Source organism: Theobroma cacao, chromosome 6, assembly GCF_000208745.1.
Source record: "Theobroma cacao cultivar B97-61/B2 chromosome 6, Criollo_cocoa_genome_V2, whole genome shotgun sequence".
Classification (NCBI taxonomy): domain Eukaryota; kingdom Viridiplantae; phylum Streptophyta; class Magnoliopsida; order Malvales; family Malvaceae; genus Theobroma; species Theobroma cacao.
The window spans coordinates 572,873-587,818 of NC_030855.1; the positions used below are offsets into that span (position 1 = coordinate 572,873).

General features: G+C 32.0%; 2 protein-coding genes across 3 annotated transcripts; both read left to right on the forward strand.

Annotated features, from left to right (window-relative positions):
- LOC18595093 (WW domain-binding protein 11) lies at positions 2,445–3,161 on the forward strand. The gene has a single exon (XM_007022895.2). It carries the CDS (start codon positions 2,553–2,555, stop codon positions 2,997–2,999), a length of 447 nt encoding a protein of 148 aa, XP_007022957.2. The 5' UTR covers positions 2,445–2,552; the 3' UTR covers positions 3,000–3,161.
- LOC18595095 (2-dehydro-3-deoxyphosphooctonate aldolase 1) lies at positions 4,859–13,583 on the forward strand. 2 transcript variants are annotated; one of them, XM_007022900.2, is made up of 15 exons: positions 4,859–4,994; positions 6,384–6,457; positions 6,560–6,657; positions 6,770–6,866; positions 7,392–7,457; positions 8,701–8,760; positions 8,871–8,945; positions 9,096–9,180; positions 10,372–10,430; positions 10,869–10,913; positions 11,780–11,878; positions 12,113–12,160; positions 12,315–12,362; positions 12,748–12,838; positions 13,231–13,583. In XM_007022900.2, the coding sequence occupies exons 2-14, from the start codon at positions 6,422–6,424 to the stop codon at positions 12,802–12,804; spliced, it is 873 nt and encodes a 290-aa protein (XP_007022962.1). In that variant the 5' UTR covers positions 4,859–4,994; positions 6,384–6,421; the 3' UTR covers positions 12,805–12,838; positions 13,231–13,583. The 2 variants fall into 2 exon arrangements, with proteins under 2 accessions (XP_007022962.1, XP_007022964.1); XM_007022902.2 differs by having other exon boundaries at positions 12,748–12,830; positions 13,231–13,562.

Consider the following 14,946-nt stretch of genomic DNA (forward strand, 5'->3'; position numbering starts at 1 on the left):
TATCCTTCAACAAATATCCATGACATGCCACATGGCACGACAAGAGAGCAACAAGTGTCTCTTTCTTATTTTCTCCAAAACTATTGTAGGTTATTGAGTTTTATTTTCTTCTTTCCTTTCTTCTTTTTCATTCCTATTTTTTCTTTTTCTCTCATCTCACCTTCTCCCACCAGTCACTAATTGCCGATTGCTAGACATTGAATGTCAGTCACTGAACATCGAATGTCGATCACCAGACGTCGATTGTTGATTGTCAAATGTTAGTTGTCGATCGTCGATCTTTGAGGGAGAAAGTAGAAAGAGAGAGAAAAAAAGAAAAAAATAAGAAAGAAAAAGAGAAAAGGAAAAAACACAAGAAACAAAAGCAATATATAATCAATTGTAAGAGTTTATAGTCGATAGTAAGGAGTTTATTGTGTTTGCATGAGGTGTTAGTTTTGAAACTTAACAACGCACAATAATTTTGGAGAAAATAAGAAAGAAACACATGTCGCTCTGTAGTCATGCCATGTGTGTCATGGATGTTTGCTGCAGGAGTCAAAAGGAAAATATTAGAAGAATTAAAGGAGTCAGAAGGAAGATATTGGAATAACTAAACTAAAGCAATTTTTAAAATTAAGGGATTAATTGTTGCAATTTTAAATAAAAGGGCTAAATTGAAGAAAATGCACTAATTCATGGACTGCTGAGATATTTTGACCAATAAAAATTCTATTCTTGTTTGTCTTATAACTTTTTTTCTTAAATCTTAAAAATCTATTTATATTTTTGATATATTTCTTTCCCGCTCCCGTTTAAAACTATTAGCTCACATTAGATAACTTTAAGTTTGCACTTATAAATTCCATGTCAGAGCTTGGGCATGTTATATCAACATTATTATTGCATCATTTGTGAAATGTTGCTTCATCATTACAATATCATTAGATTTAATGTCACATTAGTAAGAAAATGCTATATCTATACAGTCAAATATCATATCAGTATAGATAACAGAAAATTTTTAACACATTGGACTAACACTGTCAATTTTGGAAAGTATATGGATTCAATTTTTACAAATTATTGTATGAGGATTAAATCCACTGCTTTAATAAAGTACAGGGACTAATTGCATAATTTCACCAAGAAAATAAATAATAAAAGGAATGATAAAATACCCTTACCTTTCTAAATTTTAATTAAAATTATACGAAGATCTATTAGTTTTCGAAATAGACACTCTGCCTTAAAAAAATATTTTTTGTTAAACGTCTAACTATTAGTCAACTGTTAGTATTTCTATCAACTTGCTGACGTGGTAAGAGTAAAAAGACAATTTTAGCCTTAATTAATTTTTATAATTACTATTATATAATTTTATTAGTTTTTATTAATTAAAAAATGATCTTTTTTTAATTTTTTTAAATTAATAAAAAAAGAGCATTTTAGTTTTTTAATAATTTCTGTTAATTATGTTTGCACTTTTGAAGTGAAGTGTCTATTTTGAAAACTAATAAAATTTCGTATAATTTCGATTAAAATTTAAAAAATAAGGATATTTTTACCTTAAAAAAATGTATGCTCTATAGATCGGAGATGTATTGCTCCACTAACAATGGTATATGGTGTAAATGACAATTCAATTTTCTTATGAACATTAATAAATTTGTCAAATACTTCCTTTGGATGTTTGGTTTATTATATAAAATTAATCTATGAATATGTATAATTGAAAATTAATTTTTAAAAGGAATGTATAAATTATTCAATATTATTAGAATTAAAATAAATATTTTTAATGAAAATCATTTAATAATGAGATATATTTTTTTAATATTTATAACAAAATATTTTTAATGAAAGTCGTTTTCATGTAATGAGAATTTTATTTATAAATTGAATAAATATTGTTCGTGTATATCATAGAAAGTTCACTGAAAAAAAAAAATCAAATCTTCTACTTCAGTCCTCTTAAACAAAAGAAATTAAAAACATTTTAAGATTATGTTGATAACCGAATAATAACTTGATAAAAGAATTTTTTATGCAAATAATTTTATCAAAAATTTAATATTTTTTCTGTAATAGATTTGACAATCATAAATTTTTTTCCTTTTTAAGACAAGAGAAAAAACTTATTTTTTTTTTAAATTTCCAAAAAGATTTTTCAACCTCAAACTAAGTCAAGTTTCAGTTACACCCAAAGAATTAATTAATGGGCATGTCAGGTCCGTTTCAGTTCTTGAAAGTGGTCATGCATGTTAGACAAATGTTTACATGTTACGACACTCTACATTGATTCTTCTTCTTCTTTTCCTCTTTTCTCAGATAGAGACGTACGGCACTCTTTTCAATCCTTCTTTTTTCTCTCTCTTTGAATGCATTAAGCATCGAAATGTGACAAACTGCCTCTTTGCTCTCCCCTATATAACACCTTCCCATGTGGCTTATGGCTTGGCACCACCATCAAGAGAACAGACAACCAGACAGAAAGCTTTCATTCAATTCCAACGGCATGCAAATTGTCTATATAAGATCAATGCCTCCCTGCTTTTCAACATAGCAAAAACATGGTCATGGCTTGTAAAACTTGTTCAATGTTGTTGTTGTTTCTAAGCCTGGTTCTGGTCATCAACCTTGTGCCTCAGAGTGATGCAGCTCGCCGGCTTGCGGACGAGATGATACCCAAAGATCACGTGGCCGGACTGGGAAAGAAAGAGGAGGCCAAGATGAAGAGCTTTGGGGAGATGAAGAACTCGCCATCCTTTCCCTTTCCTTTACCATTTTCCTCACCGGACATGCCGTTTGCACCACCCCTTCCTCAAGTTCCGATTACCCAGCTCCCTCCATTCCCATTTCCACCTCCCTTTGGTGTTCCTCCATTCCCATTTCCACCTCCTTTTGCTGTTCCTCCATTCCCATTCCCACCTCCCTTTGGTGTTCCTCCATTCCCTGGTTTTCCTTTCCCTCCTGTCACTTTTCCTCCCATCCCTTTCTTCTCACCTCCTCCTCCATGATTATTAGTTGAATAAGTTTTTAGTTATGTGACAATCATCTTCTGCTTGTAAACTCTGGGTTTTAATCATGTTCTTTTGCTAGTTTACCTCTTCTGCTGTTTCATGTTCCTTGCCTGTATTTGCATATGTGCTAAGTGGAAAAATGTTTCTTTTGATAAAGTATGTTAAGTTCTATATGATAACGGATGCTTTTAATAATTTTTATTATATATTAAATCTTAAATCGTAAAAAATAAACAAACTAGTCTTTATTACTTGAACACATTCCTTTTCTTTTTATTTTAATTGATCTTAACTCTCAATTGATGTTTGACACTACATGGAACAGAAAAGAGAGGCCTTAAAGGAACAAATTCAAAAATAAAAAAACACCAATATATTCAAGGTTATCCATATATAATGCTAACAATGATAAGTAAAAGAAATTTTATTTATGCTTTTTGTTTGAACAAGTACAATTTCGAGTATGAGATATTCGAATTAAACTCTTTAAATACTTTCTCGTACATATTCAGGTGCATATAGATATTATGTGAGAGATTTACGGGTTGTCCGGCACCTCACTCGGTGGAGCTAGGAGTGTGGATGGAGGTGATGGAGTGACCGGAGAAGATAAAGGCAGGGTGAGGATGAAAGGAAAAGGAGGAAGTTGGGGAAGAGAAGGCAAGCTAGGAAATGGGAAAATTGGTGCATAATTAGTGTCCATGGAAGCAGGAGGGGGCAGTGCTGATGAGTCTTGGAAAAATGGGAATGTTGGTAGCACTGAGTCATCATCACCTGGTGTAGCAAAATTGGGTTTGCTCGAAAGCTCTGAGGGCACTGAGTCAGCTCCAAATTGGACTGTCAATGGCTTTTCATGCTTTGGCAAAGGTCGAGATGCTGAGCATAGAAGGAAAAGAGAAAAGATGATGTGGAAATGGAGGAGATTAAGAGAGAAAGCCATTGATGAGTTAAGCTTGAGGATGTGTAAGGTAAAAAAAGTAATGAGGGTCTTTATAGGCAAAGACGTGTGCTGGATGCATGGTTAGTGTTCACTTGTTGCATGAGAATTCTACTTTGAACCTAATAACATATAGTCAAAGTCTTGTGTCTGGACCTTTGACTCATCTTGAAACTATGCGAAAGTTTCTTTTTATTAATAAAATTAAATTACTTAAAAGTAAAAAAATAATAGTAAAAATCTTATTGGAATAAAGAAAGTCTAGAAATAAAATATATTTCTGAAATTAAAAATAAATACCTAATTATTAGGTTACTTTAAAATTATATACAATAAGAACATGTTCGATTCAATGAAATAAAATAATAACTTTTCATTATTTTGTTAATAGAATGATCATTTTTAGAAAGTCCCCATCCTTCCCTTAATAAACCATTTTGGTTGATTGGGAATAGGTTAACTTTTTTATTTTTACAAAAATGCCTTTTAATTAATTTGATAAATTACAAAAAAAATCTAAAAAACTCTTAAATTTAGAAAACCAAAGTAACTTCCATTGATTTAATTAAATTTGAGTTAAAAAATAATTTTATAATTAATTAAAATATTATATATTATTTTATATCACATGATATTAACGTGATACGTTAACATGTCTTAATGTATATTATTTTTTATATTTTATATTAATAACACAACAATATTATATGTAATAAAATAATAAATAATATTCTAATTAATAATAATTATTTAACTATTAATAACAATTTATTTAATTTAAAATAAAATTATAAAAATTTAATTAAATAGAATTAAAAATTTCTTTTTGGTATACCAAGAAAATATTACGTCACTCGTCTACCATTAAAAAATCTAAACTCCGCTTTTATTTATTTTTTTATTCTCTCTCTTCCTCAGATCTGCTTCACTCCTTCTCTCTCTAAAGCAAACTGCGGCTCAACCACTCCGCCGGCCGTTCCCGCCAAAACCCAGTTTTCTCATTGCCTTTTGCTGCCGTCCGTTCATTTTCCTTCTTTCCATCTCCTTATCTACCGGTGAGCATTCCTGTCTACCAATTTCAGCGTCTCCTCTAATTTTGTTTTTTTTTTTTATTACCTGAATGTAGAAGCAAAGGCTGCTTGTAGACAGTTTTGAGAGTTCTTGTGAACCTTAAAATACTGATTGTGTATGAAAAACGTTTTAGTTCCATTATTTGGTCGAATTGCCTGCAATGGCAATTCAAGACGCTTCTGCCATATTTGCTTTCAGCTAATCACTCATTTCCCTCTCAAAATGTAGATCCAGTTAGCTCTTCAAACTTGCCCTTCCTCCCATTTTATTTTTTATTTTTTTAATGAAATCTGGTTGCAACTTTTTTTTTTGCTGTTTTTGTTTTGTTTTCAATACTGGATTTTGTTATCATGATTGATTAGTTTTAGCAGTACTTATCTTTGTATTTTGTATTTTATTGAATCTTTGTTGTTGATCTTCTATTCAAAAAAAGAAGCTGAAAAGATTTTGGGATTCTGGGCTAGTTAAGAATCAATTGTTTCTTGATGTTTTCAAAATGTTTGACGCCCTTAAATTTTTTCCTCTGCATTCCAGTATGTTAGCATAAAGTGGCTTAGAATAATTTTAATATCTGAAAAATAAGTTGGGTTTTGGTTGGAATGGAATTCTTCATTTCTGTTTGAATAAGAGAGTAGGACAGAGGGATATTATTGTGGGAAATTAGTGTTTGGTAGAAGATAATGCAAGTAACTTATTAGAATTATCTACTTTTTAATCTGATTTTGAACTGTTAGTGGTTTTTTTTAACTATTAATTATCACCTAAATTTAATCTTTTATCTAATCATGAAAATACAAGTTTAAACCTTCATATTTGCATATTTCATAAGGGAAAATATATGAAAATTTAATTTTTGACCGCTTCTTTAAAGTTTTTATTCAATTTTAGTGGGATCAATCAAGGAAAAACACCAAAATTTTCCTTGAAAATGTATATATATATATATATAGTAACTTGTCAAAAATTGACCCCACTCACATACATGTAGCTCCGCCCCTGCTCATCATCAACACAAGCAATTGCATAGTATTATTATGGTACACCAGCAGAAGCATAGACAAATTTCTAAGTAGAGATATATTTGAATAAAATATTTCATAATCTGATGAAACCACACGCACCATGTATTCAATTCAAGATATGAATACAGATTTAAATAAAAGACAAAGGTTGTGTATAGATAGATGGCATCCGAGGTTTTGTCATACTTGAATAGTTTAATCATTGCTGTTTTAACTTTCTCAAGGATCTGCAACCTGAAAAGAAAATTGGAAATATGAATCAGTATGTATTAATTTTCCATTACAAAGTTGCACAAATTTTGAATTCATCTTAGACATTATGTTTGCAATTCCTGATCAAAATTGTCACAGAATATTATTTGGCCTTTGGGATCTTCCAACTCAAGGCGATGGATACCTCGTCTGTGCTTTTTAACCAGCTCAAGGTGATGGTTTTCCCACTTAGCTTCTTCTTCTTCTTCTTCTTCTTCCTTTTTTTTTAAAAAAGACTAAATTAGTAATTTATATGGATAAATGTTGAATTTCAGGGTGCTGAGCCATTTTTCTTATTAGCTGGTCCCAATGTTATTGAATCCGAAGATCATATTCTAAGGATGGCTAAACACATCAAGACTATTGCTACCAAGTATTGTGTTTTTTGAAGCAGTGCCTTAAATTTGTACAAAATGTCTTGAGATTGATTACTTTAGTAGAAAACATACGAAAGGTATAATATCTTTGTTTTGGAATTTTTGTAGGCTTGGGTTGCCTCTGGTTTTCAAGTCAAGCTTTGACAAAGCTAACCGAACGTCCTCCAAATCATTTCGTGGTCCAGGAATGGCTGAAGGCTTGAAGGTTTTTTGTTTTAATTTTTTATTAATGCCATCGTGCAATTTTAGAGTGTGGAGTTATGCCTTCGATTTAGATCATCTCATCACAGAGAAGTCTGTTGTTGTTATAAGACTTTTTTTTTATCAATAAAAATTGTTGCATGCTCTTGTGTTATTCCAATTGACATGCAGGATAATGTTGGGAAAAAATGTGTAGTAACATTGATACTTGGGATTTGTTACATGGCTGCTTTAGTTACAATGTATGATAATTGATACATGGTTGCTTTCATTGTATTTTATCTATGATTCTATGGTTACTTACTGCTACATCCATCCATGTAACTACTTTCGCGTAATTTTTAATGAGAATATGCTGAGTTCTGTTTTAAGTTTGTTATTGAACTTCTGGGGTGTTTCCACATTGCTAGAGTTCGTTTTTCCCTACTATTCCTTGACAATTTAGTTCAGGACTTGCAAATATAATGTCTAAGATGAATTGAAAATTGTGATAATATATTCATATCTTCAATTTCCTTCTGGGTTGCAGATTCTTGAGAAAGTTAAAGTAGCATATGACATTCCTATTGTAACTGATATCCATGAAACTATTCAGGTATGAGGAAAACTTGAATGTCATCTATTTATACACTTTGTCATTTATTTTAAATCTATGCTCATGTCTTGATTTGGATACATGGTGTGTGTGATTTTTGCGGATTATGAAATATTTTAATACAATATATCTCTATTTAGAAATTTGTCTATACTTTTGCTGGTGTACCCATAACAATGCTGTGCATTTGCTTGAGTTGATGATGAGTAGGGTTGGAGCTAAAATATTGAGAAGTTACTGGATATATACATCATCATGGAAAATTTTGGTATTTTTCCCTATGACGCTAGTAAAATTGAATAAAAACTTAGAAGAGGGGTTAAAATTACATTTCATCTATTTTCTTGTATGAAAAAGACCAAATAAAAGAATCCTCTCTTAATGGTTATACATGAAAATTTGAAGTTCTAAATTTGTATTTTTATGATTAAATGAAAAATTAATTTTAGGTGATAATTAGTTAACTAACTAGTTCTTTTAATGATTGTAAAAGGAGTTAGAATTAAATGCCGCATATATTAGTCATGGAAAGAATGGAATGAGAACGATGAAGATTTATCTCACCTTATGCAACTCAATCTTAGAAAACGAAAATATTAGTATTTCTTTTGTTAAAACAATATATAAACAAAGACAAAAAACATTTTACAATTGTCTAATCATACCTATGGTTGCACACACACTTATACATAAAAACTTGCCAACTGTAAAATAATGTTATTAATTTATTTTCGTATCATGTTTTTCTGAGTAATTCACTTAATTCTATCATTTATATTTTAGATTTGTAATTTTATTATCAATTTTTTGAATGGCATAAGATGTGAGGTTTTTTTTTTTTTTTTCATTTATGGTTAATCATATATGATCCCACTGAAAAGCTTTTGTGACTTTGCCACTGATGATGAGAACAAAGTAATGTGGCCAATGCACTATTGTACTCTCTTAATAGTAAATCTTGACTTCAGACTTAATGGACAAGTCTCTTTTGAATCATATATTGGTTAAAGTAGTAGTTTGATGTAATCAAATTTGCCATGCTGAAGTCAATTACTAACAAATCTTTGTAAATATTTTTGGTGCTTGCTTTTCCATAATATTAATCTAGCTAGGAACAGAAAATGATATGTCAAATTGGAAGTGATCATGTTATGAGTACACCTTTTGCTTGGGCAGTCTTTATTTATTCTTGTGATTTATTGTATAGGTTGCAAAACTGTGACATATCTGTTTGTTTTATCAGTGTGAACCGGTTGGAAGAGTTGCTGATATTATTCAGATTCCTGCATTTTTATGTCGTCAGGTTAAGTTGATATTTTATTATTAACAGTTCTTTTCTGTGTCTAAAAGAAAAATAATTAGGGTTGACCTTGGTCCTTGGTTGATAATATTTTGTCAATTTCTATTTGACAGACAGATCTTCTAGTTGCTGCAGCCAAGACTGGAAGAATCATCAATATCAAGAAAGGCCAGTTCTGCGCTCCTTCTGTGAGTGTTCTGTTTTATTTTATACTTTCATAAAATTCAAAACTCTCATTATATATATGTGTTTTTATTGCAAACTCTCACATATAATCAAACTCAACTTATATGTTCTAATCATGCATGGTTGTTCATTGTAATTATGCATATTTGTAGGTCATGGTAAATTCTGCAGAGAAGATTAGATTGGCTGGGAATCCAAATGTGATGGTTTGTGAGAGAGGCACCATGTTTGGCTATAGTAAGTTATTCTGGACCTTTTGGTCAAAAAGGAAAGAGGTTATTTTGGATCTATATTCCAGTTCTTTAGTATCTATTGATTGATTTGTGTGTGTATCACTCGTGCAAGTGAGTGGCAATAAGGCAATAATACAGAATAATAGGTATCAATTCTCAAATCTGTCTAATAATTTAAATGAATGCTTCAAGAACTTATATAGGAAACAGCAGAATTAAGTTGGGTGGTCCAGGAGTATATCATTTGATTTGTTGATTGATGTTCAATCATCCAAATTAAAACTAATTGGTCATAGGTGGTGAGATCCAACTTGAATATAGAGCCACAACAAACTCTAGACTAAATATAACATTCCTTATCTCTGCCCTTCAAATGTGGGCCAAAACAATTGCTATGAATCGCCCTATAAAATTGACATGAAAAGGCAACAAATAATACAGGCTTTTGTTTTATATCAATTTTCCAACATACAACTAGTTAGCGATAGGTGGAGAGGACCCAATCTCAATATAATGTCATAACTAGCCATCTAAACCCGTGTGGGATAACACTAGGAAGACGTAACAAGATAAGAAAAATGTATGTATGGGTTGGGGAATTCTGTTTTTGAGAGGGCATATCTACAATCCTAGTAAGTGGTTATTATTACTTTCTTTTTATTTGGATCCCCGCACTTAGACCTTGGGTGGGGGTGGTATGGGGTTGGGTGAGGTAGTGTTCTCCATTGTCCTTGGGATTTATGCCTTAGGAGAAATATTTGTGATCTTCCCACTTTCCATTCAAGCATCTAAAAACAGATCATACCTCTCCTCATGGTTTTTTTAAGGGGCACTAGGTGAGACCACGAGAAAGTTAATATTATAAAACGTGGTTTGGAAAACATTGTGGGAAGGGTGCAATTGCCCCTGCTTTGCCTCCAGATATTCTATAGGTACTCATGGATTTATGTTTCTGCGACAGTTAAAGTGCTTATCCTTTTTTCTATGTGATCAATCCTTAAATAAGTTATTGATTCTGTTTTATTTCTTTGCATTCTAATATTGTCAATCAACCCTTGATTTGGTGTATAAAAATTTTAACTGTAATTTAAGCTTAAAATCACCTTTAATGAATTTCAAATTGAACTCATTAATGCCTCAGTTATTTTTCCTTACCCTTTTTGATTGATCTTACAGCATTGGTTTTGATGTACAGATGATTTGATTGTTGATCCACGTAATTTGGAGTGGATGAGGGAAGCAAATTGCCCTGTGGTAAGCAAATAGTTTATCTTATGCTATTTCTACTCTTTCTGATGTTCCTTTTCCCCCTGAAAATATTTAAATCATGCAGTCACATACTCAGGTGTAGGCCTCATCTTGCCCTTTTATTACTGGACCTAAGCCTAGTTGACTATAGCCTATGATGTTTGCTTCAGATATTGCGCGGTGACAATCGGCCAAGATACTTCTACTATAAAGTTTAAAATAATCTTTGCTTAAACATTCCAGATAACTTCCATTTTTTGCATGTGCCTTTCATTTGCAGTATCTCTCTTCCTGTGTTGATGAATGAAGAGGCAAACTGCAAATGAAAGTGATTATTTGCCGTATGGCTTTTGGTTCCTGTGCATATTACTTGAACAAATTTTGCTCTATTTGCATGCCATTAACTGGTTGACTTGATTATCTGATTCATGTGTTTCAATCCAGGTAGCAGATATCACACATTCATTGCAACAGCCAGCTGGAAGAAAGGTGGGATAGCTTTGCATATGACTTTTTTTTCCAAAACTAGAATGTGCTGGAGTGCTGCCTTGTTATGGATGATGTTGTTTGTTAATCAATGTCTTGATATTCCATATGTTCTTTTGTTTGGAATTGTTGAAGTTGGAAAGAACCTGTCCCTGGTTTTGAATTGGGATTGTTGACCAACATTGTTAGTTGTTATTGGAAGGACAATCTTAATGGGATAGGCAAAGGTAGATGTAATTTTTAATGACAATTGTTTTTGACCTTCATAAATCTGAATGTTAAATATCCATTATCATATTTTGTAATCAATATTTTTGGATGGAAGGGTCGGTGGACATTGTTGGAACTACTCACTTTTGAATGTTGACACTCCCAGAACTGTTTAATGCCTGACTGATCCAGCATATTTGAGCTCAGGGTTAGTTTATTTTACTACAAAAAGGATAATATGGATGGTAGGCCTCCTTAGTTGTCCTTTCCTTTGTAGTTTTTTTTTTTTTGCCCTATCTCTGGACCAAAGGGAAGGTCAGTGCTAACTCAAAATTGAGTTAGTGGAAAAAGCTCCAAAAACTGCATTAATTTTTTCCTATATATTTTGCATTTTATCATTGGAAATTCTGTCCATTTTATTTCGTGTGGCTAAGTATTGATCGGAAGTATCTTGAGTATATTAGGCGTGGAATTGATATATATGTGGCAACTTTTGTTTTCTTTGCCTCTATTTCTGCTAAATGTTTGTTGCTTGCTATAATTGCCGTTCTTTATGCATATAGGTTTCTTGGTTATTAACCCTTTGAGTTTATTAGTTCCTATCTCTTCCGAGTTTTATATTTTATGTAAAAGGGTTAAATCTCTGCTTTCTTTTATAGTTGGACGGTGGAGGTGTAGCCAGTGGAGGCCTTCGTGAACTTATACCATGCATTGCAAGGACTGCAGTTGCTGTTGGAGTGGATGGAATTTTCATGGAGGTATATTTTGCTTGATTGCCTGCTGGCAAGCTGTAATATAAAGTATTTGAGAGCTTATAACTGGAGTTCTGGGTTGGCTTTTACTCGAATTACAATTAACAGGCATTACCTTTGATTATTAAAATTGCTGCAGATCATTGCAAAGTTGCACATCTGCAAAATAAATTCTCATATAATCTCTATATTGATTATGTTTCTAGTTTAGGCATCTGAAACTCTCTCTTTGATATTTAGGTGCATGATAATCCTCTGAATGCACCAGTCGATGGTCCAACTCAATGGGTGAGTTAACTTTGTAGTTTACACATGCTTAAATAAAAGCACATGGTGTCTTTAGGTCCTCCGGGTGTGGACTTATGCAGACAAGTTTTATTATCAGAACATATTATCAAGCTGTAAACTTATCAGTATCTGTTTTGCTTGTTACTGGAGATAGCCTCTACGCCATTTGGAGGAACTTCTGGAAGAGCTAATGGCAATAGCTGTAAGTTCTTTCCTCATCATGATATGAATGGTTATGTTTTAGTGTTTCCAGTGTCAGCATGGTTAAGTTTTCTCTTAATATGTTAATGTGGAAAGTAGTAGAATTAATCCCTCTCATTACTTTTTGGATTATGTGGAGGGAGAGCTATAGAAGGGCTTTCCACAGCTGTGTGATACTTGGTTTTATGGTCACTTATGTTTTATTCATCAGGCGGCAAATCTTGGATATACAGGGCGCCTATGTCTTTATTCATTTATTGCTTAGTAATAATAACTGGCCCTGTGCATGGTTGCCGGCCCTTGGTGCCCTAAGTGCATCATTTTATTCATTTATGAAATAAGTATGAATGATGGTATCTACCATTTCTGCAATTGATGTTTTGCAGAGGGTAAGCAAAGGGAAGCAACGCTTCAACATTGATCTCACACCATATCATGATTAGGAAGGTTTCCAGAGTTCTCTAAGTGGGTAAGCAGGTAACGATCATTTCATGCATGCCATTATTAATATATTAATATAGAACTAGCGGTTTTATGTCATCGCAAAGTTTTACAAAGGACAAAGCAGATGTCTTTTGGGTTTAACTCCATATAAACAATACCATTCTGTTGTTTGATTATAAAAATAGTCTGCATAATATGTGCTAAGGGCCAGACTTAGGATGCAGAGACTGAACTTAAAAGTGTTTTTTTTTAGATTTGATAGTGTTGATTGTGGTGATATTTCTGGGTCTCTGTCTGCTATAGCCAAACCCATGAATATGAGATATCCTAGAGTGTTTAATCTTATATTCAGTGCTGTTGCTGCTATTCTTTGATTAAGTACTGCTCATGTTTGAAGTATCACCCTCTTCTTTCTGGATTTTTAGGTGATTGTTTTCCATTTCAAGCTCGTTTCGGTACAAGAACATGACAATCGTCCATAGACATAAGCGTTGTTGTGTACATTTCAGCCAGGATTGATTCTTGAATGTTGCCACTGTGAGTTGTTAGTACTACATGATTGCTCTATAAATGCATTTGTAGATTAGGATGAAATTATGAACATATTAGGCTAAATGGTTGTAATTGTATCTAGGATTTCGCTCACAGATGGTGTATGCACATTCAATCTAAGTCTACGTAGACAATTATTTGTTATTAGTCATCGCTTGAAAAAACTTGATTTGAATGATGATTTTAATAATAAATAATTTTCATATGAATATTTTATGTTGTTCTAGTACTTTTATACTATTAATTAATTTAAACTTTAATTTGAAAATATTGTTAATAACTAATTTTATTCACAATTTTACTTGACATTACGTCTGGTTATGGTTGCAAGCAAATAGTCTTTCTCCTTACTTGCCACGATTCTATTTTTTCTTAGAGGGTAAAATATATTATCACTTTCAATTTTTAATCATAATTTTTTAACTTTTAAGTATAATTACACATGAATTCATTAGTTTTCAAAATGAATACTTTGTCTTAAAATAATATCTATTGTTGGATATATAGGTTAAGTCATTAATCAACTGTAAATATTTTTGTTAATTTGGTGGTAGATAAATTTATTTTTTTATTAATTTTAAAAATTATTAAATTATAATTTTTTTAAAAAATTCTTACTTTACCTTCGGTCGGTCGATTACCTCATGGTTGGATCAAGACGGAAAGTGTCAAATTTGGCCAAATTGAGATCTCAGAAGAGCACCCATCGCTGTGCTCTCAAAAGAGCATCGTTCACGAGGGTATCGCTCACGAGCTCCACAGGGAGCATAGACAGGGAGAATAGATCCAAAGCTCCAGAGGGAGAAATTTCACGTTTAAATATTAATGTTGTTTAATTATTTGAGATGAACTGTTCCCTTTGGAAATTAGTGGATCCATTTGTGATGATGGTTGAAAGTTAAAAGTGTTAGTGTATTTTATCTTTTTTAAACTCAAAAATTAAAAAAATTAAGACTTAATTAGCTTGTTTTATTCGTTAAGTTAGTGATTGATCCTAACAATATAAATATCCTTGCCTATTAACTCACAAAAATCTTATATCATTCTTAAATCTCATATCATTCTCATCAATATTTTTAAAATTTTCTTGTCAAAGTTGATTTCCGTCTCCAAAATCTCTATGAATTTTAGTTCATGCAAATTATGCCAATTGTAATTAAAAGTAATTGTAAAAAAATTCTTCAAGTTGTAAAATATAAGAAAAACCAGCTAGTAAGAGTTCGCAGCGCATGACTAGAACCCGAGATACAGATCGTCAAGAACTACATCGTCATCTAGTTAGTGCACATTTTTGCTTCCATACAAAGCCTTTGCAAGAAGACAAAGATAGTTGCTTCCATGCAAAATCTTTGAAGAAGATAAAAGATGAGCGAACCTAAAATCCTGTATTCGATTATGATCATCGAGGATGATTCTTGATACTACTATAATCAGGAAACATTATAAAGAAATGCTGCTCTTGATTCCATGCAAAACCGAAGATAAAGATGGACGATATTAAAATCTTATATTCAATTTTGTTCATCGAGGATTATTTGTTATACGGCTACAACTAGGAAACATGATAAGAAAGTGGTGCTTTTAGTTTA

What these genes read in the sequence shown, in the direction of transcription:
- LOC18595093 (XM_007022895.2), top strand. Translation starts at nt 2,553, where the DNA reads ATGGTCATGGCTTGTAAAACTTGTTCAATGTTGTTGTTGTTTCTAAGC.
- LOC18595095 (XM_007022900.2), top strand. Translation starts at nt 6,422, where the DNA reads ATGGATACCTCGTCTGTGCTTTTTAACCAGCTCAAG. An exon ending in GAATGGCTGAAGGCTTGAAG is followed by an intron (nt 6,867 to 7,391) that starts GTTTTTTGTTTT and finishes TCTGGGTTGCAG; the next exon opens with ATTCTTGAGAAAGTTAAAGT. An exon ending in ATATCCATGAAACTATTCAG is followed by an intron (nt 7,458 to 8,700) that starts GTATGAGGAAAA and finishes TTGTTTTATCAG; the next exon opens with TGTGAACCGGTTGGAAGAGT.